Below are 26634 nucleotides of genomic sequence, written 5' to 3' on the forward strand. Positions count from 1 at the left end.
CTGCTGATCACCTCGAAAAAGCTTTAAAGGAGACTGATTCCCAATCTTGGGGTTTTCCTATTTATCGATCCACATACCAGAGTGATTCTGACTGGGCAGAGTCCTCCGTCGCGCTAATCTACTTTGCTGTGAATGCAACTTGCCTGTATTCTGTACAGCATATGAACCTTAGACGGAGGAGCCGTTGAATTACTAATCGAGGCGACGAAATATGTTAAGCAACCATACCATAATACATTGTCTTTCTGACAAGCTCTATGTTATTCTATGTCTTTCAAATACCTGCAGCAACATCCTGATTCTGCTCCTTTCTCTTCTTCTCCTCCCGCTCACTAAACCGGTCACCAAAAAGACCAATGTGAGGCCGCATCAGAATCGTATATTTGACAAACTCCTCCATGCAATCCACCAGACGATCTCGATTGCCACTAGGCAACAATCGTTGATCTCCCGGCTGACCTTCATCCGGAAATTGTGTATACGCCTTGGGGATCGAAGACTGATTCGGAATGGTAAACATACGCATCCACCGACCCAGGATACGCAAAGAGTTGACCGCATTAAACGATTGGGATCCACCACACACCTGGGCGATGGCCAGCGTTCGGCCTTGGGTGGGACGGACACTTCCGGTACTCAATGGAATCCAATCGATCTGATTTTTGAACACAGCAGTCTGGAGTTAAAGAAAAATACGTCAGTAAATATTGCATCAAATGTTAAGATTGTCCCGAGAGCCACTCACCAGATTTCCGTGTTGTTCAGGCGAAACCCAGACATGTCCATCGCTCCATACACTGAGTTCTCTCAGCTCCAGTACTTTGGGATGGGCGGTATCACTGTCGTTCTTTATAGGAAGACCTTCGGGGTCAAAGACGCGGACGTCACAGCCCAGCCGGAACAGGATACGGGAGGCCTCCAATGCCACCAGTCTCGAATATGACCTTTTGCGAAGACTTCCATAGAGTACCAGAACTTTCAGCCTCTGGTTTGTAACCCGCAGGTTTTCTTCTGCCATATCCGCTGCGGTGGCTAGGTCCAATTTGTTGACCCAGTCCTCAGGTGTATTGTCGTCAAGGATAAATGGTCGATACTTCTGGCGGATATCAGGGCTATCGTCACTCGGAGGTAACGCCAGAGATCGATATGAGACATTGGATTGGGTGTTTACAACCACTGGAGGAAGGACGGAGGACATTCTTGCTGGATATTTGGGGCGCAGCAGCGATCGTGAGATTGCTGGCCTAAGTGTTGAAGAGGCTCTTTTGATAAGGTAAGATAGCATATATATCAAGGTTGAACGGTAACAAAGAATAAGACTAAGAAACATTGATTTTGGCATGATATAGTAGCCCTCGAGAAGTATGTCACTGGCAGCACATGATTGGACAGGATATCAGAACATAGTTTGCTATGAACCAATAGAATTCTAACAGTGGGTCTAAAGACCCATGGTCTCCTGGAGGCTCTTACCAATCTGAATTTGGATCTTTCCAAGGTTGCCCAAGTGAGTGCCTGGGCAGCCTGGGGCGATCATGGGCTTATATATATACAATATCAAACAGAAGAAGCGAAAAGAAGCAAAAGGGCAGAGTCACAATCGGTCAAGGTTGACAAATCTTGATAGGGAAGGCAGAATCTACTTAGCTGACGTCCCTGGAATATACTTGATATCCCTGAGATTGTACGGAGTATCCATCAATTTTCTGTATCATTATAGTCATCTTATTTCTGCATAATTATGTTAGGATGTAATTTTGTTCAAATGTATAATTTGAGTTTAATATGAATTTTTGGACTGGGTGGAGCGTTGCATCGTGGCTTGACATTCCTGCCGAGGTAAGGTCCGAGGCCTTATCCATGCTAAAACGTCACTGGTGCCCATCTCTTCTCTAACCACCTCTCAAGCTTCTGTATAAGCTCCAGTCAAAATGAACACAGAAGAAAGCGTGCACACTCTCCCAGATGGCCTTGAGCTGTATGCCAAGACATGGAAGGTATGTTTGAATTTGCAACACAGCTTTGATTCCTATCTGGATTAGCTGGGATGTACTCCAACCTCAAGATAAGGGTATTGATATCCAACGCTAACATTTGCTCTACTCTGCAGACTAGCGGGTCTCCACTTGCTGTTTTGGCCTTTATCCATGGCTTCAGTGACCACTGTGAGTCTATTGTGTCTGTTATGAGCAATAAGCCAAGACATCCCAGCGTTCATAAGACAAGCTATTGACACAAACCCTGGCTAGGCAATGCCTACCACGATCTGTTCCCGACACTGGCATCGGCAGGTATCGAGGTCAGGTCTTTCGATCAGCGGTACGTGTTGAACCACCAAGACCAAACCCTGTCCTGATATTGGGTCCTGATATCCCAATATCAATCGCCGCAAAGAAAACGACCGATCCATTATAACCCCCCCTAACTAATAACCCAAAACCAGAGGATGGGGCCGCAGCGTCAAACAACCCCGTGACCAGGGCAACACAGGCCCAACCTCCCAAGTCCTCGCAGACATCCACTCTTTCCTGAAAAGCCTACCATCCCGCCCTAACTTGCCGCTCTTCCTAATGGGCCACAGCATGGGCGGCGGCCAAGTCCTCAATTACATTTTCCACCCAGAGTCACCCTACAACCAAGACAAAGCTAGCCGGCCCAACTTCAGCGGCGTGCTTCTGTACTCCCCTCTAATCGCCATAGATCCTTCAACTCGCCCCTCAAAGCTGACCGTCGCAGCGGGGCGGATTGTCGCAAAGTTGATCCCCCAGAAGCAGCGTTATTCCCCGCTTGATGCGAATCTGCTGTCTCGTAACAAGGACACAGTTAAGGAGTTCATGGATGATAAGCTGTGTCATGATACGGGGACTTTTGGGGGTTTGTCCGGCATGTTGGATCGGGGCATTTGGTTGGAGGGGATGTTTGAGGCTGGGGATGGGGAGTGGGTGAAGAGTGATCTGCCGTTTTGGTTTGGACATGGAGATGGGGATCTCATTACTAGTTATCCTGCGACGAAGTACTTTGCTAAGAAGTTGACGGAGAAGGGTGGTGATGTGACGTTTTGTTCTTATGAGGGGGCTTATCACAAGTTGCACGCTGAGTTGCCTGAGACGACGGAGAAGTTTTTGGCGGATGTGAAGACTTTCATTTTGAGTAAAGTGCCCAAGACGGAGGGGGCGGTCGTTCACGATGAGGTAGAGGGTGTTCAAGATGTTCAGGGTGAAGGTGGCGTTGACACTGCTGTTCATGGAGATGTGGAAACCGAGGATAAAGCAAAGCTGTAAAGTAATTGTTTCTTGTTATGACATTTTTCAGGTATCTCGATAATATTATTCTCACAATTCTCTATATGGTACAAATGGCTTCGGTCTGTATCAGACATGCAATAGAATACAGGTATATAGTACAGGTACAGGATTTATATGCTTGGGATAGCCGAGAACTTAACGGTCTTCGATCCGGCGCCAGACCGCCACGAAGCCACCGCCCTGGATACGCACTCCCACCTTGGGCCGACAGACCAAGACTGACTCTCCTTCCTTAGGAGGCTCCTCTGTGGTGGGAACCTCAGAGGCGGTAGACTGCTCGTCGGCCTCAACAGGAGTGGCACCCTCAGCATCTGCAGGGGCAGCCCAGGACGCTGGGTCGGCGCCGGACTTTTTGGTCGCAAAACGCACATCCCATGTGCGACCGCCGCTGATTCCAGAACCAAGCTCGATCACCTTCTCCTGAACAAGGGGCAGTCGCTGGTCCCGGATCAGTTGCAGACACTCGCCAATCTGCGTGATACTAGGCATGAACACCACCAGGAGGCCATCGCGCTTTAACATCGGGGTAACATGCGGGATCCTCAAGTTTGAGGAAGGCATGTCCAGAATAACGTGTGAAAGGAACGGATCGACGGGATTTCCCCCAGTCAGTGAAGCCAGGCCAGTCTTTTCCCGCTGCTGCTTCTGCTGGGCGATCCAATTTTCGACGGGGCCCACGTAGAAATCAATGTTGCCTGCGTAGATTCCACGGCGGAATCCCCGGATGTTTTTCTCGGCCAGCGCAGCGAACTTCGGCGATACGTCGACTGTGTGGATGATAGCGTTGCGCTGCGCTCGCCACGCATCCCATTCTTCCTGTGCTGAATCCGCAATTTGCTCGGTGGGTTTCTCTCCTATTTGTTCCGTGTCCTTTTCATTCGGCCTGGTGATACGGCCTTCTAGGTAGTTGATCTGGGTTCGCAATGGACGAGGCGGAGGGGTGGTATTGGCGGCATGAATGGCACGCGCCAGATGTAGTGTCAGGGATCCATGGCCTGTTCCGGACTCGAGGATTTCTAGGGTGGGCTGTGTTTCGCCCGCGGCAGGTGTGTTGACGTGAATGTCGAGAAGGGAAGCAATCAAATTGGCATCCTGTGGATAGATCTACTGGGATAGCGTGAGTCCAATGTATCTGTGTCTGATCCGTATGAGTGATGCGCGTACCGGCGTGACCAAGCGAGGAGTCAGGGCGACGTATTCTTCTAACGTTGGGAGACTGACGCGGAGATTCAGGCCTGTATATAACGGAAGTATCAGTGTCATGTTCGAGGAGTACAGACAACTGGGTGTCGTTGACCTTTTCGAGACTGCACTGTGTCCCAGACCCGTTTCCCAATGATGCTATCATGTTCCACTGCCCCACGAGGAGTCTGGAGCTTTTCACCTCGCTTCAATGCTTTTGACAATGAGGGTTGTTTGCCGTGTAAGATGACTCGGTCACCCTCTGCGCATTTCGTTAGTCCGAGATTAGGAAGACGCGTTGCAGCACAATTACCTTTTATAATAGAGAAATTGGTGTCAATGGTCCGAGAGCGCAATGTACCTGGTGTTGCGGTCGCACCAAAGACGCGCTGTAGGGCCTGGCGTAGACGAGACATGATCTATAGCAATAGCAATATAAAGCCTGAAGTATTAAAAACTAGAAAAGGAAAATCTGGCTGGTCGAGACTAGCCCACTGCGGTACCGCTCGACCCACCCCCGAGTTCACCGAATCGAGGGGCACATCTTTAATTTCAGGGCTTCTCTGTTCTCTAGATTGTACATATATACCATTTTCTTCTTTGATTCATTTCTATCGCTATAACTATGGGTTCCAACGCTCTCCCATACATGGAGACTAAGCCTAAGCTCATCTTCTTCACCGATTTCGATGGGACAATCACAGTCGACGACAGTAGGTGCTTCCATAAAAGTGCCAGTACTTGAATGCTGACTAGAATCGCAGGCAATGACTTCATGGTATATCGCATCGCTAGCCTCTCCTAGATCTTCACTAATACCACTCAGATTGATAACCTTGGCTTCGGCCGGGAAAAGCGCCTCGCGTTGGGCGACCGGGTCCTAAACGAGACCCTGAGCTTCCGGTGAGTGCTGAAAACACTGTCTATTCCACAAGCAAACCCTCATGAATATTTCTTCACTATAGGGATGCCTTCCGCGAGATGCTTGAAAGTATCAAGACCCCTTACGACGAGTGCATCAAGACGCTGTTAAAGAACATGAAGCTGGACCCTTACTTCGAGGAATTCTACCACTGGGCTAAGGATAACAATGTTCCCATTGTAATCCTGTCATCTGGCATGCGACCCATTATCAGCGCTTTGTTGGAGAAGTTCCTCGGTCACAAGCCAGCCAGCCACCTCACCATCATTTCCAACGAGGCCGTGAGCCGAGATGGCAAGGATATTAACAGCGAGGGTGGTTGGCAGATTGAGTACCATGATGACAGGTAAGCCACTGTCAATCCGATTATCATTCGCCTAGCCTCACTGATAATCATTCACCAGCCACTTCGGACATGACAAGTCCTTGGAGATTAAGCCTTATGCCACGTTGCCCGATGGAGAGCGCCCAATTCTTCTATACGCGGGAGATGGTATTTCTGATTTGTCTGCGGCTGCAGAAACCGATCTTCTCTTCGCCAAACAAGGCAAAGGTATTCATCTGCCCGAACCGCCATGAACCCAGATTCCGAGATACTGAACTAATGCCGTTGCAGATTTGGTGACCTACTGCCAGCGCAGGGGAATGCCCTACACAACTTTCGAGAACTGGTCGACAATCCTTTCGACTACCAAAGACATCTTGAGTGGCAAGGCGTCACCGAGTGATGTGGCTGCCAAGGCTTAGGCTTCGCTCGGGCAGAACGGAGGTAGACCTGTATAGACATGCAAATATACAGACATGATTGTTGACGATGGACATAACTTTCACATAGATTTAGACAATGATAATAAAAAGATCAGTGAAAATAGTAAGAATAGCCAAGTCAATGAATCATCTGAAGTACAAACCCCAAGCATCAGCCAGAGGCTTGGCCCTTCAGGAGTCACCGCCTTCGGGGCCCAAGCGTCGAGGGTGAAATGCGAACTTCAACCCTCCAAACAAGTTATACTTGTCCTTTATATTCTAGAGTTGACCGAACGTGGTCTTCTCCTTTGCCCTACCCCCTTGCAATTGGTGGGCATCATGCGACAGTGCGCCTCGCATTTATTCAAGTCCTTGCCAGGGTGATCTCTATCTCATCATGGCTCGCCGGCTAGTACGACTTTATTTTACTCCCTGTGAAACAGTCTGCTAACACCTAATTTGTGTAGGTCCGAGCGAGTGTACAGCTCGTTTTACTCGCAACATTCATTCTCCTCGCCGTGGTCGTTCTCGATAATCGATTTAGTGTCCTTCCCTCTTCAATCCATGGCCATCTTCCGTCGCATTATTCCGGCTACGTGATCACAGATGTGACCGTTACAACATGTTCTACCCTCAACCCATTCTCGAGCTGTAAGCTAGACCCAGACACCTGGTACCGCGTCGATAAGGACCTCTACCTGCGCTCGGGCTGGACCTCAAGTGCGTACGTTCAATTCAAGCGGAAGAAGGAGGAGGAATTGGGCCTTGATGACAAAGTGGTCATCGACTTGAAAATCAGTCGTATCACTCCCGCGTCTGAATTTGTTGGAAAGACGGAAATCGAAGCGTGGGAACCCCGACCGGGAGGCATTTGGCTCAAGCGCTCGTCCTCCCGCCATGCTAGTGACTCTGAAAAAGCCGTGACATACATCGATGTCCTCTATGGAGCGGATGCTGTCGATCCCCGTCCCAACTGGGAAGTCAAAGATACCCCCATTCTCCTGGATAGTGTGACGGAGCAGTTGGAGACTCGCCTTAGTATTCGAAGAGGACACCCGCAGGGCAAACCCAAGAAACCCGTTCCCAGGATCAACGAGAACGGGAAATTCAAGGTGATGCAGTTGGCAGATCTCCACATGAGCACTGGTCTCGGCCACTGCCGTGACCCTGTGCCCGCGGAAGCGGTAGCTGGCCGGAAATGTGAAGCCGACCCCCGAACCTTGGAATTTGTCGCACGACTTCTCGACGAAGAGAAGCCGGACATGGTGGTCCTATCTGGTGACCAGATCAACGGGGAGACCGCTCCAGATGCACAAAGTGCTCTCTACAAGGCTGTGAAGCTTTTGGTCGATCGCAAAATTCCTTACGCGGCCATCTTTGGAAACCACGACGACGAGGGTGATCTCAACCGAGAACAACTCATGACCATATATGAAGACCTTCCTTACTCTCTTTCAGCCGCCGGCCCCGAAGACATTGACGGGGTCGGAAACTACGTTGTCGAAGTCCTCGATTGGGGCAAAAGCACACACTCTGCCTTGACCTTTTATTTCCTTGACACACATTCCTACTCCCCTGACGAGCGTCAGTTCCGCGGCTACGATTGGATCAAGCCGAGCCAAACTCGGTGGTTTAAGAACACTGCCCAAAGCCTGAGAAGAAAACATCAGGAATACAACCATATCCACATGAACGTGGCATTCATCCACATTCCACTCCCTGAGTATCGATCGTCAGGAAAGTACTTTAAGGGCGCATGGATGGAACCTCCCACTGCACCAGGGTTCAACTCTGGCTTCAAGGACGCCCTCGAAGAAGAGGGCGTCTTGTTTGTTAGTTGTGGACAGTAAGTCACATGTCCAATGTTCCTTTGTGTTGTTCTGAAGACTAACAGTTATCTAGTGATCATGTCAATGACTATTGCATGCTCGAGCAAGATGCCGATGAGAAGCCCTCTCTCTGGATGTGCTACGGCGGCGGTGTCGGACTCGGCGGATACGGTGGCTATGATGACTTCGTCCGACGAGTGCGTTTCTTCGACTTCGATAGAGGCCCTGGTCGTGTATCGACATACAAGCGTCTAGAATGGGGTCAAACCGAAGCCAAAATCGACGAAATGATGATCGTCGATGGTGGTGCCGTCAGCAGCCCAGACCAAGCATCCCAATGAAGCCTGACGTCTCTCCCTTTCTCTCTCCATCTTCCTTTCCATTCTTCTCCCCCCCATCTTGTATCGAGATGTCAGCATGTCTGTACTGCGTTTGCTCTCGCATACTGTCGTTGCCATTTTTGTCGGCGGCCATTCTCTTGTTTCCTGTACATATATCTTTTGCCCCTTGCCTGCATTAGGTCGGCGTCTGCGGGGAGTCTTATCTCTTTTCTGAAATATTGAGGCCATTTCTTTTAGCCTTATTTTACTCCAATTCGTGTAGACCTGTAATGTTGACGATTCATTCATCGACGAACGAACACTACAATTAATCTCACGTGAATATATTACATCGCTACTAATCCGACTCATTCTCACCACCATTTTTCAAAGAAAACTCGCTGCTCCCCGCCGTCCCCTAGCATACCAACCAACTTCTCCACAATGGCATCAGTCATACCGGGTGGTCCACAAACATAGCATACTGTACCCCGAGTATCCAACTCACCATTTGTACCTACAGCCGCAGAGCGCAGATCACGATCAGATATCCTCACTGGATGAATTTTAAGATCAGAAGGAGACCCAGATGAGAACAGATTAGGCGATGAGGCCAAGTCCGTGAGGAAAAGGTCCAACGAGATCTGGAGCCGATGGGAACTCTCTTGAGATCGGACTAGTTGGCGCAGACGTGAGAGAAATAGGATCTGGTCTAGTACTGCGTCTGCCGAGGCTTTCTCCTGGTCTTGCGGTAGGCGGCTGGAGTATAAGATGTGGATGGTTGTTGGGTTGGGGGTGTGCGGTTCGTTGTTGTTAAGGTGGGAGAGCATAGATACCAGAGGGCTAAGATTTTGTTAGAGTTCCTTCATGATTAAAACAAGTGAGGTCTGGTTTGTGCTGGTATATGTTTGTATACTCCGGAGATAAAACGGACATGGTGTTTGGGGAGTATCACTTACTTGATGCCAACACCACCCGCAACGAAGACCACATTCCTAACATCATTAATACTGACTCCAGTGGGAGGCCAGACAAAGCTTCCACCAACTCGGATGTTCAGCTCCTTGCCTAGGATCTCTTCTTTTGGTCTCCATAGCCATGCAGCGGATGGGTTACCTGGCGACTTTTGTACGGCCAGTTCCACATATGGTGGTCGCCCTTGAGATTCTGAAGATGGTTCTAGCGCCTCGCCAGCCAATGAGTCCATAGAAGACTCTGGTAACGGCAGCACTTGTGCATCTGCTGGGGTAGAAGTGATAGTGAAGCCGCCCGCTTGGGTGATTGAGGGGATATGGACATCAAGCCATTGGCCCGGGAGGAAGCTGAATGGTTGTTGATAGGTATCCTATAAACTGTGTTAGTACTAGTACTCTGTGGTGCTCCTTGGCTGAGAGTATGTGATAGAGAAGGTGCCTAAATGTGATTGGAACCAGCCGTGCGGGGCATAGATGGATAGGATCCAACGGCGCGGACAACCAACCCCGGGGGTTGGTAGTCGGGTTTGGTATATGAGTCGAAGATACAGGAGATAGGGGCATTCATAAAGAGAAAGATGAAAGAAAATAAACCCATACGTTATTCTCTTGAGGCAGAGCGAACTGTAGTAGCCGAACAGAAGGGTTGATCTGCTCGATGTGCGATAGTCGCACTGGATGTAGTCTATTTTGCCGGGGCTCTGCAGCTGTGCGCAGCTCATGAGGAATTGAATCCTCTCTTTGAGAAGTCATTTGGCCTGTGGTTCTTGAAATGGAGCGGAATCCAAGTTGAGGCCGGAGGATGCGGAGTGGACTTGAGCGAAGAGCAAGTGAACACAAAGACTGGAACTTCATTAAGATATATCAAACTACACGGGTGTGATATTAATTGGATTTGAATGAATTCCCTGAAATATGGCACGATTGTTGCCTTTGAATATGAGAACCTTGGAAGTCACAAGTCAGGATTCTGCCGACCACATGACTTCCTCTCTACAATTCATGAAAGCCATCCTCGAGTTCCTCGAGTTCCTTTAGAATCCGATAATCAGGGCTTATTGATGGCTATGGCTACCAACGAGAAACCTATTTGTTCCCATTTTCTTCCGGGGCTAACATGGATAGATGTACGGAGTACAGACCACTGCATAGTCACAGATGCGACTCGCATCACCCCACAGTAGCGCCAGGCGCTGTGCACTAAAAGATGCAAGTTCCCTTGGAATGCCAAGTTTTCAGTGATTCTGTGAGGGGAATTATGTGATGAGGGATCCATGCAGATCTGTCATCCTATCACACAGTCTAGCGTGTGACGAGCGGCGGTCTTCCACTGATCCCCATCGTCTCATTGGTGTGATGGCCCCGGGTTACTACTTGCGCTGGCGCTTTGTCGCCATCAAGCATTGGCCAGATGCACCTCCCAAATGCACACCAGTCCCTCTGCACGGTATTCGCATGCTGATTCGTGACCCCTCCTGCATACGATGGCTTGTGCCTTCGGCCACTGGTTGGTCTCGAGCTCATATCTAACGCTCGTCTTCCGGATCGCCCAAACTTGAGTTCTTCGACTTTTTCGATCTTGTCTGCCAACGCTGAAGCATTTGGTCCTTTACTTGCGATAGACTGGATGTCTACCTAAGCCAGCCGGTCTGGCTAAATCGCGTTGTACAGAGCTTTAATTCTCTCACAAGCGCTGCAGCTGAATTGCTAGCTTGGGGGAAATAGAGTCGACTTTTATTGCGGTTCCAAACCCGCACGAACGTTCTGATATCACCGCCAAAATGCAGTTCTTTTTTCCCAAGAAGCACAAGCACCACAAGATCGTCCTTTGGTTGATGGCCGGGGAGTTTCCGATCACCATCGTAATGCTGACCTTGACCGGTATCGCCTCCCACAATCTATACCGGACATTATTATGGCAAGATGGAGCAGACAATGGATTCAACAGTGCTCCGAACGAGGCACTATATGCAGCAGCAAACTACAGACCATTCAAACCCCCCATGGTTTGGTCCGGATTGTATGTTTCTCACTATACTCAATACCCGAGAGCTGGCCGCTGACCCTGGAAATAGCATGACCAATTACAACCTTGTCCTCGGTGTTTTGAGCACCTTCTTCCTCATCACAAAATTACCTACTCACTGGATGAACCTATTTTATCCTCCTGTTGCGGTCGCCGTCCACATGTCCCTGATCGTTCTGTATCTCGTGTCAGCGGTGTACCAGGCTGGGTCTGACATGTCAGACCCCAGGCATCCCCAGTCAGGAGCCCCTTGGTACATTGCGAAGAGTTGCAGCGTCGCATTTAGAAAGTCCAATATTGGGTACTGCATGCAAGCTAAAGCGCTCTTTGCTGTGACCGTCATCATGATGTTAGTTCCACCCTTTCCACTCTAATACTCTTTTACTCCTCTCATTCCGCGAAGAGAAAGTTAGCTAACAGTCCCTAAGTACCTACTATACAGTTATCCTCGGATTCAATATCCACTCCTGCTTCATCACCCCCGAAGAACGGGCAGAGATCCTGGAACAGAGAGAAGAGCGTCGTATCGAGAAGGAGTTCGAAGAAGAGATCATCAAGTCTCCCGGCATGATCCCCATGACCCCCGGCTCAATGCCTCGAGGACCAGTCATGGTTCCCCGCACCCCCGGGGTTCCGCCCATGGCCGTTGGCGGAAATATGTCACCCTTCACCCCCCGCACGCTGGCCTTCAACCGACTTGGCAATGGCAGTACCACCTCGGACCTCCCCCTGAGAGACAACTCCCACGTGCCTCATCCCCAATACACGTCCCTGCAATCGCAGGAAGTCAGCCCCCAGAGTTCGGTAACGTCGCCGATGTACTTCCCTCCGCCACCAAAGAAGGCTGCCAAGTCCTGAATGCATTCAGTGTTGAATTGTTTGTGAGAAATTGCTTTTGTGATACCACTTGTTGTTGCCCGTACCTCACCTTCATTATTTAATGGGCCAAGGATGGCGTTCAGATGGGCTAGTTCCATTCCTTTCGCCCTCTCTGTGGGCTTGCCTTTAGTTGGCCAAGTGCCCACGGTCCTCAGTTATCCCATCATCATCATCATCATCTTCGGCGTTGGACTTTTGATTTGCTCCGACTCTGTCAAAAATTATTTAATTCCCCATAATCAAGTTTTGAGTTACTAAAAACATATACATTCCGTATTACATTAGTGATGCCTGCAAAATAGAACACGGCAAATCCAAAAGAAAGACCAGCTATACATATTGAACCAAAGAGATCGATCTCACAGGACGTAACATCATCATCCATGCGATAGCGAGCACGGGGCTTGTCTGAGGATCACTGGAGCTCCAGCGCAATGGACAGTATGCTTGACCAGCAAGGCGCCCAAAGAAGTGAGGGGGTATCTTGACGCGAACATGCAAGACAATGGAGAGAAGACCTTGGAAGGTCACCCGACCGAAAAAAGCAAATAAACCAAGAACTGAAAACTAGGCTGATTCCTGGCGTTTCTTCTCCTTTTTAGACCAGCGCACTAAAAGATGGCACTTGGTTAGCTCGTTCCGTGCCAAGAGTAGATAGGTTACAAGCACGCTGGGAATATGTAGGTTGGAACAGGGATTGCAAGAAGCGGTGGACAAAACTTACAGCCACAAGCATTGCACAAGGTCTTAGGCCCATTAGGTCCCTTTCTCCATTCTGGTGAGTCTGCCGTTCCGCAGTCGCTACAGACATGCTGGGCCTTGAGCCTTTTACGGCGATCACCCTCCTGAGCGTTGCGCTCTTGGTCGGCAGCAGTGGTGATGTCGATGTTGCAATGTACAAGGCGGCCACGGCTGACACCCGTACTGAGGCCTTGTGATCTCTCGCCCTCTGCGTAATTAAGACCGGTAATGACCTCGATGCCGTCGATGTGGGAGTAAACTTCGGGGGCATTGGGCGGCTTTGGGTAATAGCTTGTCGATTGGCCCGTATCGGATTCATCTGAGTTCAGCCCCACGGTGTCCGTAGTATCAGGATCACTAGATAATTCCCCTGAACGAGTGGCTTGTTGGCCCTGGTTGTCGGTTACAGGGGGGCGAGTATCCGGGTCACGCATAGAATAGGGCAACCGAGTCGCGATCGCATCTTCATCTTCTTCTTGCTTCAATTTGGCAATCTGCTGGATCAAACGTGCGTTCTCAATCTTGTGTTCCAAAAAGGAGTCAAGGACCCGCGAGACCTTGTTGAGATACGGTCGGCACACAAGGAAAAAGCCGGTGCAGGGCCCGTTGACAGACATGGTTCTCCCTGCCTGATGTTCATCTTGGTTTGCAAGATGCGGGTGACCATAAGCCTCAATAAGACAATATGTGCTGTTGGCTTTTTGGAATCGTAAATGAGTCCGGAACGATTGGTTCGCGGCGACCGACTCGTCCAAGTCTCTCTGGAAGATTGGCTGGTCGTCCCCATGAATGTATTGTTCCAGAAGACTTCCCTCGAGTTGTTTCGCGACACGACCGGTGATGTTCTTGCATGACGGCGTGGCATAGATGATTCGGCCCTGGGGGGTGAGGAGAAGTAGCATGTCCTTCATTTCATCGAGAACTCGCTCTGTCCAGCCCGCATCGATTTGCACGTCCTGATATCCCCCGTGCTGAGCACCTTGCACGCCGTATTGTCTGCTGTAGGACCCATGAAGTTGCTGTTGCTCCATTGTGCACAACGGATGCCCCTCGTTGGAGCCCGATCTCATCTGAGTGGTGGGTAGAGGCATACCCTCGTAGGGTGGGCGACACATAGCCATATCGAGTGCGGTATGGAGATATCAACAGATTTAACTAGTGATATGCGTGAGTGCCTCCGAATGCGTCTCTCATAAAGAGTTAGGGAATTTCCCTAATAAACAATGTCCGCACGAGGGCACGGATATGGTAGAGCGGTTAAGGATAGAATGGTTCATTATCCAAATTCAAGGCCTGCAGTACAATCGATATATTTGGTCAGTAAGGGGTTGGACAATGTGTTTCTTAGAATATACACATCACCTGTCTGGATCTCGAAGATAGCCCTGGAGAGAACTAAACAAAAGCGGTCATTGCTCTTAATAAGCCATTAAACCTTGCGCTAAGCCTAATTTAGGTGTCCCAGGCTATACATAGAAAGTACTTTGTTTCCGCCTTTTTCTGCTGGTTATCAAACTGAAGGGGACATATCCTAAAGACATTAAAGACATCTATCTGTGGATATCCCTCTCTTTTCATTCTATTCCCATGGTTAGTTCTTTTTGCAATGGCTCCCCTGTGATTGGAATATCTAGCAACGACTAGTTTTGTTCATTCCTGACTTCCTTATTTTGTCCGCTGGGATGCCTTCCTGCATTACATGGATGGCGTACATAAATAAGTCCAATTCCATATTCTCTTCCAGATATCTTGACAAAGTCCATTTGCATGGACATATCATGTTCACAATTTTATTCAAGCATAACAAATCCCTTGATGCAACCCACTATATACTTCTAAGTTTAACCGACATGTGGTATACCTGCTGACCAGGTACTCAAAAAGGCGCCTGGTGGAAGGAAGGCCAACGAACGGAAAGCCTCGACTGTTATAAATAGCCTCGCAAAAACAAACACTAGAACAATCAACCTTGATGCTCCTTGAAGAACCGATTTTATACTCAATAACAGAGGTCTGTCAGTGTCAGACATCACCCTCAACTCGATGACTTTACCCCGTGTTCCACTGAGGGCCCATAATAATGGCGCAGTACCAGCCGTTATGATCGTACTAATGTGCCAACATAGTCTCTCTACCTCTGTAGGAAATGCGAAATTCCATGCAATGCAATGGATACCACCAAAGAGAGTCAGGGCAGGCGCGGATGCCAGATATATCATAAAATTACCATCTGACATATGTGTATCTCGGCTCAAGACATTGTTAGGAACCCATATACTCGCACGATCGAATGCAAACCCCGTCGGGCCAGCGTTTGCAATGAGGATCATGTCTTCCGCAGATGGGCGCTTAGCGGCTTTGATGGTGTGTGATGCCTGGACATCCTTTGGTTTATTAAGTAACAGGGAGTATGTGATTATTGAGCAGATTGCAAAGGATAGAGTGATAATCTCAAGTTGGCTCGAGGAGAGATTTAGAGCCAGGCGTACAATGAGCTGGATGACAATCCACGATATTTGACCCAACGTTAGGACCATGACGAATAAATTGCCCTTGTTGCGATCATCTAGGGAAGCCTGAGATAGCGAAGGTAGCGTTTCGATGATTCCAAGCTCACGTGCAAGGAGATGCTGGTTCGCATGCAGCACCCAGAGATCCCCACAAAGGTAACGAATGTTTTCAAACTAAGTGGTAGAGTTGAACAAGAATTTATTTCGTTCCCTGTCATCAATAAAATGGTCTGGAGAGACTATAAAATTGCCATTTTCATAGCTCGAATATTGTATTGGTCTGGTTTCCAGTTGATATCTCCTATTGCTTTGGATATCTTTTGTACCGATTCTTGGATGTGTTCTGGAGAATCAGTGCCTACTATCATCCAAAAATCAAAAAGCTGTCGCTGAATCCACGGCAATGGACGAAAGCCCTGCGGGGGGTAGTCGTAATTCAACGGAGAAAAAAGATTCATCTTGGAGAGAACTCTGGCTCGTTCAATGACGCGTCAAACCGAATAGAGAATCCACCCATATTCGCATAGTAGGTATAGGAGCGGCTCCATGGGACACTATCTTTCCTCTGGTACTCTTCAAATCGGTCCTTGAGCAGAGCCACTGAACGATGAGTGCTCCAAGCTTGTCCTAGTACCCACTCTGGTGCAGCAAGGTTGATAAACATCCATTTGAACTTTGTCCAGAATAAGAAGAGCTCACGTGTGTATTCTTGGCGTTTGCCGTTTGGAGTCGACTCGATTGGTACGTTGAGATGAATGACAGACCAGGTACAGAGGATAAGCACACTAATACAAGACCAGACAATGTCTAGGGTTCCGCGAGTGTTTGGGGAAGAAACAAAACCAACGCTCTCCGGTGGAAGATGCAGTTGCCCTTAAAAGTCTGTATTGTGAAGACAAGTGTAGAAGAAGTAGAAGGGCAGCTTGCCATCATGATAAAAGAGTGGCATATCTGAAATAGAACTGACTCAGCCACACCTAGCCCCCTTAATTCATACTATTCTTCCATGTTCCAAATTAATTATAGATCTATGTAGGTTTAAGAAGCTATCTGCAGCTATTCAGGTGATTCACATTTAATTGGCGCTCTGTTGACATGAACAGCCCTGGAGCACATCTCGCCTAAGAGCTACTCCGTACAGGGAAACTTAAGAAAAATAAGTATGGGCAAATCATATTCTTGTCTCCCGTGCATATCGTGTGCTGTAAAAAGCCTCCAAGGTTACCGATATAACCGCTCATAAATTAGGCCCATTTTTAGGGCTTGGCCTAGGTTTGGAACAAGACGGTAAATACACTGCACATAAAAGTGCAGGTGCCCGGGTGCATTTTATTGATTAGTCATATTTTCCATCAAATTGCCAGGTCATGTGGCCCAAAGCGATGAAGAAACCAAAGTAGCCGATCCCTGTGGGCCTCGAGCACTTTAGTACAATTCACGTGACTTCGTGTCGGTATTGACGCGGTACTATGTGACCGACGACAATCAACGATCAGAGCAACTTTCATTTCTTGATTCTCACTGTCTAGCTTCTATTCGATTGTATTTGATAAAGCTAACGGCCAACGGGCTCAAACGCCCATCTCGGAGCTTTTATTCAAAATGTACGTGCTGATCATTCCCCGCCTCGTGTCGCAATGCTAACTGGGTTTTAGGTGTAAGTGCAACAGCTCTATACCTCGGCGAGAAAAAGAAGATCCCAATGGTCATCTAACATACTATAGCGAAGATCGATAAGCTCTCTATTCTGGGGTACGTCTCTCGAAGTCTTTAATTCGTGTGCAACCACTGCGGAGAGTAATTACACTCATACTCATCAAACCGCGCTTGTTCTAGAGTCCGCTCCTTCGATAATACACGCAGCGAAACAATCCAGTTCCACACACCCCTTACATTGATTGTCGGATACAACGGCTCGGGAAAGACGGTACGAAATGGCGAAATGGGTTACTAGGAGTTGCGGCCAGCAAGGAACTGACGCGGATTTAGACTATCATCGAGTGCCTCAAATATGCCACCACAGGCGATCTCCCTCCGAACAGCAAAGGCGGTGCTTTTATCCACGACCCGAAACTATGTGGCGAAAAAGAGGTACTGGCCCAGGTGAAGCTGTCATTCAAGGCCACGTCTGGAGCGAAAATGGTTGCCACGCGCAGTCTGCAGCTTACGGTCAAGAAAACAACACGACAGCAGAAGACCCTAGAAGGCCAGCTCCTTATGGTCAAAAATGGCGAACGCACGGCTATTTCTTCGCGAGTGGCTGAGCTGGACCAAATCATGCCGCAGTATCTGGGTGTATCAAAGGCCGTGCTGGATTCGGTCATTTTCTGCCACCAAGACGAAAGTCTGTGGCCAATGAGTGAACCGTCTGTGCTGAAGAAAAGGTTTGACGAAATATTTGAGGCAATGAAGTACACCAAGGCCATTGACAATATCAAAGCACTGCGAAAGAAGCAGAATGAGGAGCTCGGCAAATTTAAGATCATGGAGCAACATGCGAAAGAAGACAAAGACAAGGCAGACCGTGCTGAAAAGCGATCCGTCAAGCTTCAAGATGAAATCGAGGCCTTGCGCGAAGAGACCCAGCGGATGTCGCAAGAGATGCGGCGCGTCGCGGAGCTTGCTGATAAGGCTTGGACACAATCAGAAAGCTATGCTCAGGTTCTCGGTGCCCTTGAGGGCAAGCGTATCGAAGCTAAAAGTATCCAAACCACAATTGACAACCTCAAGAGACATTTGGTCGAGCTTGATGACTCTGATGAATGGCTTGAATCTACCCTAGAGCAATTCGAAACGAAGCAAATCCAGTACCAGCAACAAGAGGAGTCACAAAAGGAAAACTATATGGAAATTAAGGAGCGGATCGAGCAGACCCGGCACCGCCTTGGTCTGAAACAAGCCGAGAATGGAAAGTTTGAGAACGACAAGGCCAATTTCGAGCGCCAGTCTCAAAGGCGCCAGAATATGATCAATGAAATTGCTCGCGCCAACAACATCCGAGGCCTTGACGAGAAAATGGATCAGTCTGAAATTGACACCTTCATGCAAAAGATCAAACGCCTCTTAAGGGAGCAGAATCAATCTCTGGATCGTGTGAGGCGTGAAGCCCAGAAAGAGCTTCGTGAGGTTCAAGAAAAATTGAATGATATTGGGCAAACTAAGTCCGCACTGCAAGAGACCAAGAACGCGGCAAAACGACAGATTGCTGCGAATGACAAGGAGGCAACAACCTATCAAAAGAGGCTGAATGAAATTGAGGTTGATGAGGGCTTCCAGGCTGCGCTTGAGTCAAAGGTCGAGGATATCACGTCAAACCTTGAGCACGCGAAAGAGCGGGCCAAAAGTGCTTCCTGGGACCAAGATATCCAGGATACGAATGCGGAAATCCGTCGCCTTGAGGATGAAAGCTCGAGATTGAACACCGAGCTCATTGATTCAACCAAGAAGGCCGGCGACCTGGCTCGCCTAGACCACCTCAAGAAAGAATCAAAGGACCGTGAGCGCAGTTTACAAACGATGAAAGGAGCTCATGGCGATCGCCTTCACAAGGTCGTTGGTGCAGACTGGAAGCCCGAGACACTGGAGCGAGGCTTCCAGCAAGCTCTCGATAGCGAATCAAAGCTGGTGACCGATGCAGAGCGAGAGCGCGATGGTGTGAGCCGAGAATTGGAGCATGTTGAGTTCAAGCTTAAGACAGCCAAAAAGAACCTCAAGCAACGTCAAAAGGAACTTGATGAATGCGTGAAGGATATCCATGAAGCAGTCGATGCAGAGCCTTCCGAATACCCTGAAATTGTGAAGGAGCGCCAGGCACAGTACGACCTCGCTCGCAAAGATGCTGATCAATATGCCGGAATGGGAGAGTATCTCACCAAATGTCTTGATGCTGCTAAGCGCACCAAGCTGTGCCGAACATGTCAAAGATCGTTCAAGAACGAGACGGAACTCCAGACCTTTACAAAAAAGCTGGATGCCTTGGTCAAGAAGGCTGGTCTTGATGCTGAAGACGAGACCCTGAAGGGCCTCGAAGAAGATCTCGAAACTGCTCGCGCCGCTAGTGCATCCTACGATACTTGGGTCCGTTTGTCAGAGACTGTCATTCCAGAGCTTGAACAAGAAGAGCAAGAATGTGAATCCCAGCGTGACCAGCTTCTGGAGAAGCTGGAAACTTGCGACGGAAAGGTCAGCGAGAAGACAGAATCCAAGCGTGACGTTGAGGGGCTTGCTAAAACAGTGAGCACTATTGTGCGTTACGATGTCGAGATTAAGACGATCAAATCACAAATTCAAGAGCTTTCTGCAAACCAGCAAGACGCTTCAACTACTCGTACCCTGGAAGACATCCAGGAGGAAATCGCCTCCATCAATGAAAAGTCACGGGAGTTGAAAAAGACTCTTACCAAAGTGACAAATGAGAAAGAAAAGACGCGTTCAGAGATCAACAAGCTCGAGCTTGAGTTCAGAGATGTGAAGAGCAACTTGGACAACGCCAAATTCCAGCTGGAAAAGAAAGCGGACCTGATCGTTCGGATGGAAGAATTTAAGAAGCTCAATAATCAGCAGCGGGATGCAATTGAGAAGGCAGATGGAGATATCGAAAGTCTAACGCCGGAATTGCTTCAGGCCCAAGCCCGTTATGATGATATCAGCCAGCGAGCCGACGGGCGTGAACGAGATCTGCAGCACGAGATTAGCCGCTTATCCGAGAACATCCATCAGCTTGACCTTGCCAATGATGACATCAACTCGTACAATCAACGAGGAGGTCCAGACCAGCTTACGCGAAGCAAGCAGGAGCTTCAAGAAATTGAAGCTGAAATTGGCAAACTCGAAGCTGATCAAAGCGAGATCACAAGGGAGATCAACAAGATCTCAAGCCAACTCAAGGACAGTGAAAACACAAAGCGGCAATACTCAGATAACTTGACATATCGCCAAGCCACTCGATCCCTCAACACAGTTGTTGAAGAAGTTGAGCAATTAGAAGCACAAAATGCCGAAGTGGACCGAGGCCGCTTCAAGCAAGAGTCAGAACGCTGGACTCGCGAACACAATGCCCTTGCTGCCAAACAGGCGAGCAAGATGGGCGAAATGAAGTCCAAAGACGATCAGCTGATGCAGCTCCTGGCGGACTGGAACACAGATTATAAGGATGCATCTTCAAAATACAAGGAATCTCACATCAAGGTCGAGACCACGAAAGCCGCTGTTGAAGATCTGGCTCGATACGGTGGCGCTCTTGACAAAGCAATCATGCAATACCACGGCCTAAAGATGGCAGAAATCAACGCCATCGCCGGCGAGCTGTGGCAGAAGACCTATCGTGGAACTGATGTCGACACAATCCTCATCCGGTCCGACAACGAGAACGCCAAGGGTAACCGATCGTACAACTATCGCGTCTGTATGGTCAAGTCAGGCGCCGAGATGGACATGCGAGGCCGCTGCAGTGCAGGCCAAAAGGTTCTGGCTAGTATCATCATTCGTCTTGCCCTTGCGGAATGTTTCGGTGTCAATTGCGGTCTCATTGCGCTTGACGAGCCCACTACGAACCTGGACCGAGACAATATTCGCTCTCTGGCGGAGTCGCTGCATGACATTATTCGCACTCGTCAGCAGCAGGCCAACTTCCAGTTGATTGTCATCACGCACGACGAAGAATTCCTGCGTCATATGAAATGTGGTGACTTCAGTGACTATTACTACCGTGTTTCGCGCAACGAGAGACAGAAATCAATCATTGAGCGGCAGTCAATCGCCGAGGTACGTCTTTAACTTGATTTATAGGTATTTTTCTTGCTAACAATGTTCTGTCTAGGTCATGTAACACTTCTCGCAAATTCACCCTCTTCTTTCAGTCATTGTTCGGACATCTCACTGGCTACATAGCTTTGTCTGGAGTAATCTCTTTTTTCGATCTGTTTCAGGCAGTTTTTAAAACCAAGCATACTTCGGCGTTAATACTGTCAAGTGATGTTAAATTTACAATTTAAGGCTAATGCTATTTGATATCTATTTGAGCGTTCATGAAATCTAAGAAAAGAATGCGGCATGCGCATTAAAAAAAATATTCCCAATAAATACATAGTACATAGTCGTGAGGGGGAAAAGATGCTATGCTACAGACAGCCGATTTCTCAAGACGAAGAAACCAGTTGGATGGATCAATCGAATCCAAGGACAACACTAGAACAAAACTGCACTATCTTACACCTGCTTATCCACCTGGCCTCTAGCCTCAGCGAGCATGCGCTCCTGATCCTTCTTCGCCTGTCGGATAGCGGCAACACGCTGGCGATCGGGACCAGACTTCTTTTTGATCTCTGCCAACTTTTGGGACAGCGCGATATCCTCGGGAGTGGCGGGGACCACCTTCGCCCCAGTCATGGCCTGCACACGATCCCAGATTTGCTGGTACGTGCGGTTCTTGATATCCAGAACGGCTGATTGCTCATTGGCGTCGGGGGCCGGGGCAAGCTCATCAGTGACCTTCTTTTCGTTTGCGAGAGCCGTTGCGGCATTGCCGACCCGTTCGGCGAAGTAAATTGTCAATGCTGCAGGTCCTTGCTGGTTGGAAGTTTGTGCCACAGTCATCGGCACGCCTGGGTTGTGATATTTCAGTCGTGGAAGGCAGTTGCGCCAGAAATGCCGCGCGCCTCCGTGGCCCTGGTCGATCTTGCGTGCATATGTGAGGTGGAGTCGGGTGACGGCTGGGAATTCTTTTGATGCGGAGCTGAGGTTGGGGAAGATGGCTGCACCTGTACCAATTTTGGTCTGGAGCATCTGGAACAGTGGAAGAACGAGTCAGTTGATTGATTGCATGTCGGCTAGACCGTGGGAGACAACGCGAGTTCGGCCTTGGAGGTTGCAGGGTTGGAGATCTCAAGGGACAGGGTTTCGGCTTACTCTCTGTTGACAATTCCATATTAGTCCATCAATTCCGCGTTACTTTGGGGGGCCCGGAGAGGGAAAGCCGAGAGAAGCTATACATACAGTTTGCAGCTTGCGAAGCCGCTTGAACAAGTTGACCATGATGAAAGGTTGTTCCGCACAGGGACTGGCCCTTATGCGATGGGATATGTGGGTATAGGGATAAGACGAGAGTGCAAGATTAATTGGCAATATTCTTGCTCAAGAATAGTTAATATAGGGCCGGAATTGCGAGTTTGTTGATCGGGGGAATTTATCGCAGATGCGCTTGTCGGCGAAGAAGTTGCTCCGTGATAGTCACGTGCGACCTCCAATCTATAGATGGTATTAATCAGGTCACATAACTAGAACATGTTTAGTCAAAGATCACTCTAACAACAAATAAGAACCGAGAACTCATCCGATGACTCAATTCGTATATATATCTTGAGTCAAACACTCCAATTGATCATCTCCTTTACACATCAATCCATCTTTACAACATCGTAAAGGACATCTTGAGTGTGGAGCCTCCCCGTAAAATACAATACGCTCGAATTACCCTTGACTCACAAACTAATCAAACAGATTTTATATCTCGCCCCGCGCTTCTTTTGATCCCCTCCGCTCTTCAAGGGAATTACAGGCCAATTCTGACAATCAGGAAAAATGGCCGCCGCAGCTGCATCCGTAGCTGAGCTCGATCCGAGCAACAGCTCAAAGAACACCCTCAAGCTGGAAAATGTTATTATGCCCCTCCTCCCCCACCATCGCCGATTTTCATTTATTAACTGATATTTCGCCCGCCAGACCGAAAAGCGAGACACCCTAGTCGCAATCGAAAAGAAATACCAGGCACAATGGAAGGACAACAAGATTTTCGAAGTCGATGCGCCCTCGTTCGAGGAAGCCCCCCAGGGTGCCATGACCCCCGCCGAGCTCCGTGAGAAGTACCCCAAGTTCTTCGGTACTATGGCCTACCCTTACATGAACGGTACTCTGCATGCTGGACACAGTTTCACTGCTAGTAAAGTGGAGTTCATGGCTGGATTTGCTCGCATGGAGGGCAAGCGTGCCCTTTTCCCTCTGGGCTTCCACTGCACCGGTATGCCTATCAAGGCTTGTGCTGATAAGCTCGCCAACGAAGTAAAGAAGTTCGGCCAGGGTTTCGAAGGATATAACGAGGAGGCAGAGGCCGCCGAGGACCTCCGCGCAGCCCCCACACAAGAAACTAAGGTCGAGGCCAGCGAGAAGTTCTCCGGCAAGAAGAGCAAGGCCGCTGCCAAGACTGTGAAGATGAAGTACCAGTTCCAGATCATGCTGGCAATTGGCGTTCCTCTGGAGGAGATTCACAAGTTTGCCGACGCTGCTCACTGGCTCGATCACTTCCCTCCTCTTGCCATCCGTGATCTTGACAGCATGGGTGCCCGCGTCGATTGGCGCCGACAGTTCGTCACCACCGACGCTAACCCCTACTACGATGCTTTCGTGCGCTGGCAGATGAACCGCCTGCATGAGCTTGGCAAGATCATGTACGGTAACCGTTACACCATCTACTCGCCTAAGGACGGTCAGCCTTGCATGGACCACGACCGCACTGAGGGTGAGGGCATTGGTCCTCAGGAATACTCTGCTCTCAAGCTCCAGGTTAAGGAGTGGTCCCCGAAAATGGCAGAGCTTGTGAAGGGAAAGATCGAGGATGATGCCAAGGTATACTTCGTTCCGGCTACCCTGCGTCCCGAGACCATGTATGGTCAGACTTGCTGCTTTGTCGGTCCTAAGATCAACTACGGTCTCTTCAAGCTGAAGGACAAGGAGTACATTGTCGTGACCAAGCGTGCTGCTTGGAATATGGCCTTCCAAGGCCATTTCTTCGGCGATAAGTTCCCGAAGACTCAAGACGAGCTCCCGCAGGTTCTTGAGACACCAGGTTCCACCTTCATCGGCACACTCGTCAACGCACCTTTGTCTTTCCACACCGAAGGTGTCCGCATTCTGCCTATGGACAGCGTTTCGGCCTCTAAGGGTACTGGTGTTGTCACTTCTGTCCCCTCCGACAGCCCTGACGATTACGCCACCATGATGGATCTGGCGAAGAAGGCTGAGTACTATGGTATCCAGAAGGAGTGGGCTGAGCTGGAAATCTTCCCCCTCATTGAAACTCCTACTTACGGCAACTTGACCGCCCCTGCTCTGGTCAAGGAGCTGAAGATCAACTCTCCCAAGGACGTCACCCAGCTTGCCCAGGCCAAGGACTTGGCCTACATGGAAGCTTTCTACAAGGGTACTATGCTCGTTGGTAAATACAAGGGTGAGGCAGTCAGTGATGCTAAGGAAAAGGTCCGCAAGGATCTCTACGACAGTGGTGATGCCTTCCCCTTCGCTGACCCCATGGGCAAGGTTGTCAGCCGTAGTGGTGATGACTGTGTTGTTGCCTATCTGGGCCAGTGGTTCCTGAACTACGGTGAGAATGATGCCGAGTGGCAGCAGGAGACCCTGAATCACGTTGTTAACAACCTCAACACCTACTCCGCCGAATGCAAGCACGGTTTCGAGAAGAATCTGTCCTGGCTGAACCGCTGGGCATGTGCCAGAACCTACGGTCTCGGATCCAAGCTGCCATGGGACAAGCAGTTCCTGGTTGAGAGTCTGAGTGACAGTACCGTCTACATGGCCTACTACACCATCGCTCACCTCCTTCACGGTGATCGGTACGGCAAGACCACCGGCCCCCTGAAGGTGACCGCGGAGCAGATGACCGATGAGGTCTGGGACTACATCTTCACAAGACGAGAGATTAGCGACGAGCTTATCTCTAGCAGTGGAATCAGCAAGGAATCTCTGCAGCAAATGCGCCGTGAATTCGAATACTGGTACCCTCTTGATGTCCGTGTCTCCGGCAAGGACCTGATCCAGAACCACTTGACCTTCTTCCTCTACATCCACATCGCTCTCTTCCCCAAGGAGTACTGGCCCCGTGGTGTCCGTGCTAACGGCCACTTGCTCCTCAACGGCGAGAAGATGAGTAAGAGTACCGGTAACTTCCTGACTCTCAAGGATGCCGTTGACAAGTTCGGCGCCGATGCTACCCGTATTGCATTTGCCGATGCTGGTGACAGCATTGAAGATGCCAACTTCGAGGAGTCCGTTGCCAACAGCAACATCCTGCGTCTCTACACCTTGAAGGAGTGGATCGAGGAGGTTGCCAAGGACGAGACTCTGCGCACTGGCCCTGCTGATGCCTTCGCCGACAAGCTCTTCAACAACGAGCTTAACAGCCTGGTCCGTGAGACCCAGAAACACTACCAGGAGTAAGTTTGCATTCTGTTTGAATCATTGATATCGATAACTAACTCTTTATCTAGCACCAACTTCAAGCTTGCTCTTAAGTCTGGTCTGTATGACTTCACCAGCTCCCGTGACAGCTACCGTGAGGCCTCTACCGCTGCTGGCGTGGGTATGCACCGTGATACCATTATGCGCTACATTGAGCTGCAGGCTCTGATGCTGGCGCCTATTACTCCTCACTGGGCTGAGCACATCTGGCTCGAGGTTCTCAAGAAGGTCAGTTTTCTCCCCCCCCTCCCTTTTCATGCTTAACCTTGATCTAACATAATCTAGTCCGAGTCTATTCACTTCGCCCAATTCCCTGTCGTGCCAGAGCCCTCTCCTGAGCTGACCGCCGCCCAGAACTACGTCCGTAGTACCGCAAGCAACATTATGGGCTCCGAGGCCAACTTCACCAAGAAGCTCTCCAAGGGCAAGAACATTGGCTTCGACCCCCGCAAGCCCAAGAAGCTTACCATCTTCGTTGCCAAGAAGTTCCCCAACTGGCAGGAGAAGTACATTGACCTGGTGCGCGAGTCCTTCGACTCGCTGAACCTCTCCTTCAACGACAAGGAGCTCAACGGAAAGGTCGGCAAGCTCGGTGAGATGAAGAAGGCAATGCCCTTCGTTCAGAGCCTGAAGCGCCGTCTAGTCAACGCCGGCGAGTCCCCCGCCACTGTCTTCGATCGCAAGCTTCCTTTCGATGAGTTCGCCGTTATTTCCGAGATGGTGGGTGGTCTGAAGCGCACCTCCGGCTTCAAGGAGATTGAGGTCATTGCTGTTGATGAGGGTGGCAAGACTGGTGAGGTTATTGGCACTGGTGAGAAGCGTGAGGGTCTGTCCGGCGAGAATGCCGTGCCTGGAACCCCCACATTCCAATTTGTCAACGTCGAATAAACGACATTTCTTTGAAAAATACAGTCTCATTTGCCAGTTTCGAATCATGCTTGATGACTTTGCGAA

At 49.4% G+C, this 26634-nt stretch overlaps 12 protein-coding genes across 12 annotated transcripts; 6 read left to right on the top strand and 6 right to left on the bottom strand.

Annotated features, from left to right (window-relative positions):
- Positions 1-274: 274 nt before the first annotated feature.
- N7447_005873 (Arsenate resistance ArsH) lies at positions 275-1198 on the bottom strand (the record flags this gene model as incomplete). The annotated part of the gene is made up of 2 exons (XM_057230135.1): positions 275-676; positions 746-1198. The coding sequence occupies 2 exons, from the start codon at positions 1196-1198 to the stop codon at positions 275-277; spliced, it is 855 nt and encodes a 284-aa protein (XP_057085225.1).
- A 733-nt stretch (positions 1199-1931) lies between these two features.
- N7447_005874 (acylglycerol lipase) lies at positions 1932-3281 on the top strand (the record flags this gene model as incomplete). The annotated part of the gene is made up of 4 exons (XM_057230136.1): positions 1932-1997; positions 2111-2165; positions 2250-2319; positions 2444-3281. 4 exons carry the CDS (start codon positions 1932-1934, stop codon positions 3279-3281), a joined length of 1029 nt encoding a protein of 342 aa, XP_057085226.1.
- Positions 3282-3440: 159 nt separating this feature from the next.
- N7447_005875 (tRNA (adenine-N(1)-)-methyltransferase) lies at positions 3441-4903 on the bottom strand (the record flags this gene model as incomplete). The annotated part of the gene is made up of 3 exons (XM_057230137.1): positions 3441-4397; positions 4470-4540; positions 4603-4903. 3 exons carry the CDS (start codon positions 4901-4903, stop codon positions 3441-3443), a joined length of 1329 nt encoding a protein of 442 aa, XP_057085227.1.
- A 209-nt stretch (positions 4904-5112) lies between these two features.
- On the top strand, positions 5113-6156 carry N7447_005876 (putative Phosphoserine phosphatase; the record flags this gene model as incomplete). The annotated part of the gene is made up of 6 exons (XM_057230138.1): positions 5113-5200; positions 5252-5265; positions 5314-5390; positions 5453-5755; positions 5814-5962; positions 6026-6156. 6 exons carry the CDS (start codon positions 5113-5115, stop codon positions 6154-6156), a joined length of 762 nt encoding a protein of 253 aa, XP_057085228.1.
- A 397-nt stretch (positions 6157-6553) lies between these two features.
- On the top strand, positions 6554-8326 carry N7447_005877 (metallophosphoesterase family protein; the record flags this gene model as incomplete). The annotated part of the gene is made up of 3 exons (XM_057230139.1): positions 6554-6568; positions 6624-8002; positions 8059-8326. The coding sequence occupies 3 exons, from the start codon at positions 6554-6556 to the stop codon at positions 8324-8326; spliced, it is 1662 nt and encodes a 553-aa protein (XP_057085229.1).
- Positions 8327-8679: 353 nt separating this feature from the next.
- Positions 8680-10134, bottom strand: N7447_005878 (FAD-dependent oxidoreductase; the record flags this gene model as incomplete). The annotated part of the gene is made up of 3 exons (XM_057230140.1): positions 8680-9148; positions 9265-9650; positions 9880-10134. 3 exons carry the CDS (start codon positions 10132-10134, stop codon positions 8680-8682), a joined length of 1110 nt encoding a protein of 369 aa, XP_057085230.1.
- A 926-nt stretch (positions 10135-11060) lies between these two features.
- Positions 11061-12163, top strand: N7447_005879 (uncharacterized protein; the record flags this gene model as incomplete). Its single annotated transcript, XM_057230141.1, has 3 exons — positions 11061-11299; positions 11355-11654; positions 11734-12163. The coding sequence occupies 3 exons, from the start codon at positions 11061-11063 to the stop codon at positions 12161-12163; spliced, it is 969 nt and encodes a 322-aa protein (XP_057085231.1).
- Positions 12164-12751: 588 nt separating this feature from the next.
- On the bottom strand, positions 12752-14046 carry N7447_005880 (GATA transcription factor LreB; the record flags this gene model as incomplete). Its single annotated transcript, XM_057230142.1, has 2 exons — positions 12752-12795; positions 12909-14046. The coding sequence occupies 2 exons, from the start codon at positions 14044-14046 to the stop codon at positions 12752-12754; spliced, it is 1182 nt and encodes a 393-aa protein (XP_057085232.1).
- A 720-nt stretch (positions 14047-14766) lies between these two features.
- On the bottom strand, positions 14767-16219 carry N7447_005881 (uncharacterized protein; the record flags this gene model as incomplete). Its single annotated transcript, XM_057230143.1, has 3 exons — positions 14767-15609; positions 15676-15778; positions 15933-16219. Coding segments are annotated over 3 exons (1233 nt in total), but the record flags the coding sequence as incomplete, so codon positions are not given.
- Positions 16187-21262, top strand: N7447_005882 (MRX complex DNA-binding subunit; the record flags this gene model as incomplete). The annotated part of the gene is made up of 5 exons (XM_057230144.1): positions 16187-16202; positions 17160-17187; positions 17272-17362; positions 17425-21198; positions 21254-21262. The coding sequence occupies 5 exons, from the start codon at positions 16187-16189 to the stop codon at positions 21260-21262; spliced, it is 3918 nt and encodes a 1305-aa protein (XP_057085234.1).
- Positions 21263-21642: 380 nt separating this feature from the next.
- Positions 21643-22467, bottom strand: N7447_005883 (mitochondrial 54S ribosomal protein mL61; the record flags this gene model as incomplete). Its single annotated transcript, XM_057230145.1, has 2 exons — positions 21643-22218; positions 22429-22467. The coding sequence occupies 2 exons, from the start codon at positions 22465-22467 to the stop codon at positions 21643-21645; spliced, it is 615 nt and encodes a 204-aa protein (XP_057085235.1).
- Positions 22468-23013: 546 nt separating this feature from the next.
- N7447_005884 (leucine--tRNA ligase CDC60) lies at positions 23014-26568 on the top strand (the record flags this gene model as incomplete). Its single annotated transcript, XM_057230146.1, has 4 exons — positions 23014-23088; positions 23155-25655; positions 25710-25908; positions 25966-26568. 4 exons carry the CDS (start codon positions 23014-23016, stop codon positions 26566-26568), a joined length of 3378 nt encoding a protein of 1125 aa, XP_057085236.1.
- Between the last annotated feature and the right edge of the window lie 66 nt (positions 26569-26634).

This window comes from Penicillium robsamsonii, assembly GCF_028829455.1.
Source record: "Penicillium robsamsonii strain IBT 29466 chromosome Unknown utg000003l_segment0_segment0, whole genome shotgun sequence".
In the NCBI taxonomy this organism is placed as follows: domain Eukaryota; kingdom Fungi; phylum Ascomycota; class Eurotiomycetes; order Eurotiales; family Aspergillaceae; genus Penicillium; species Penicillium robsamsonii.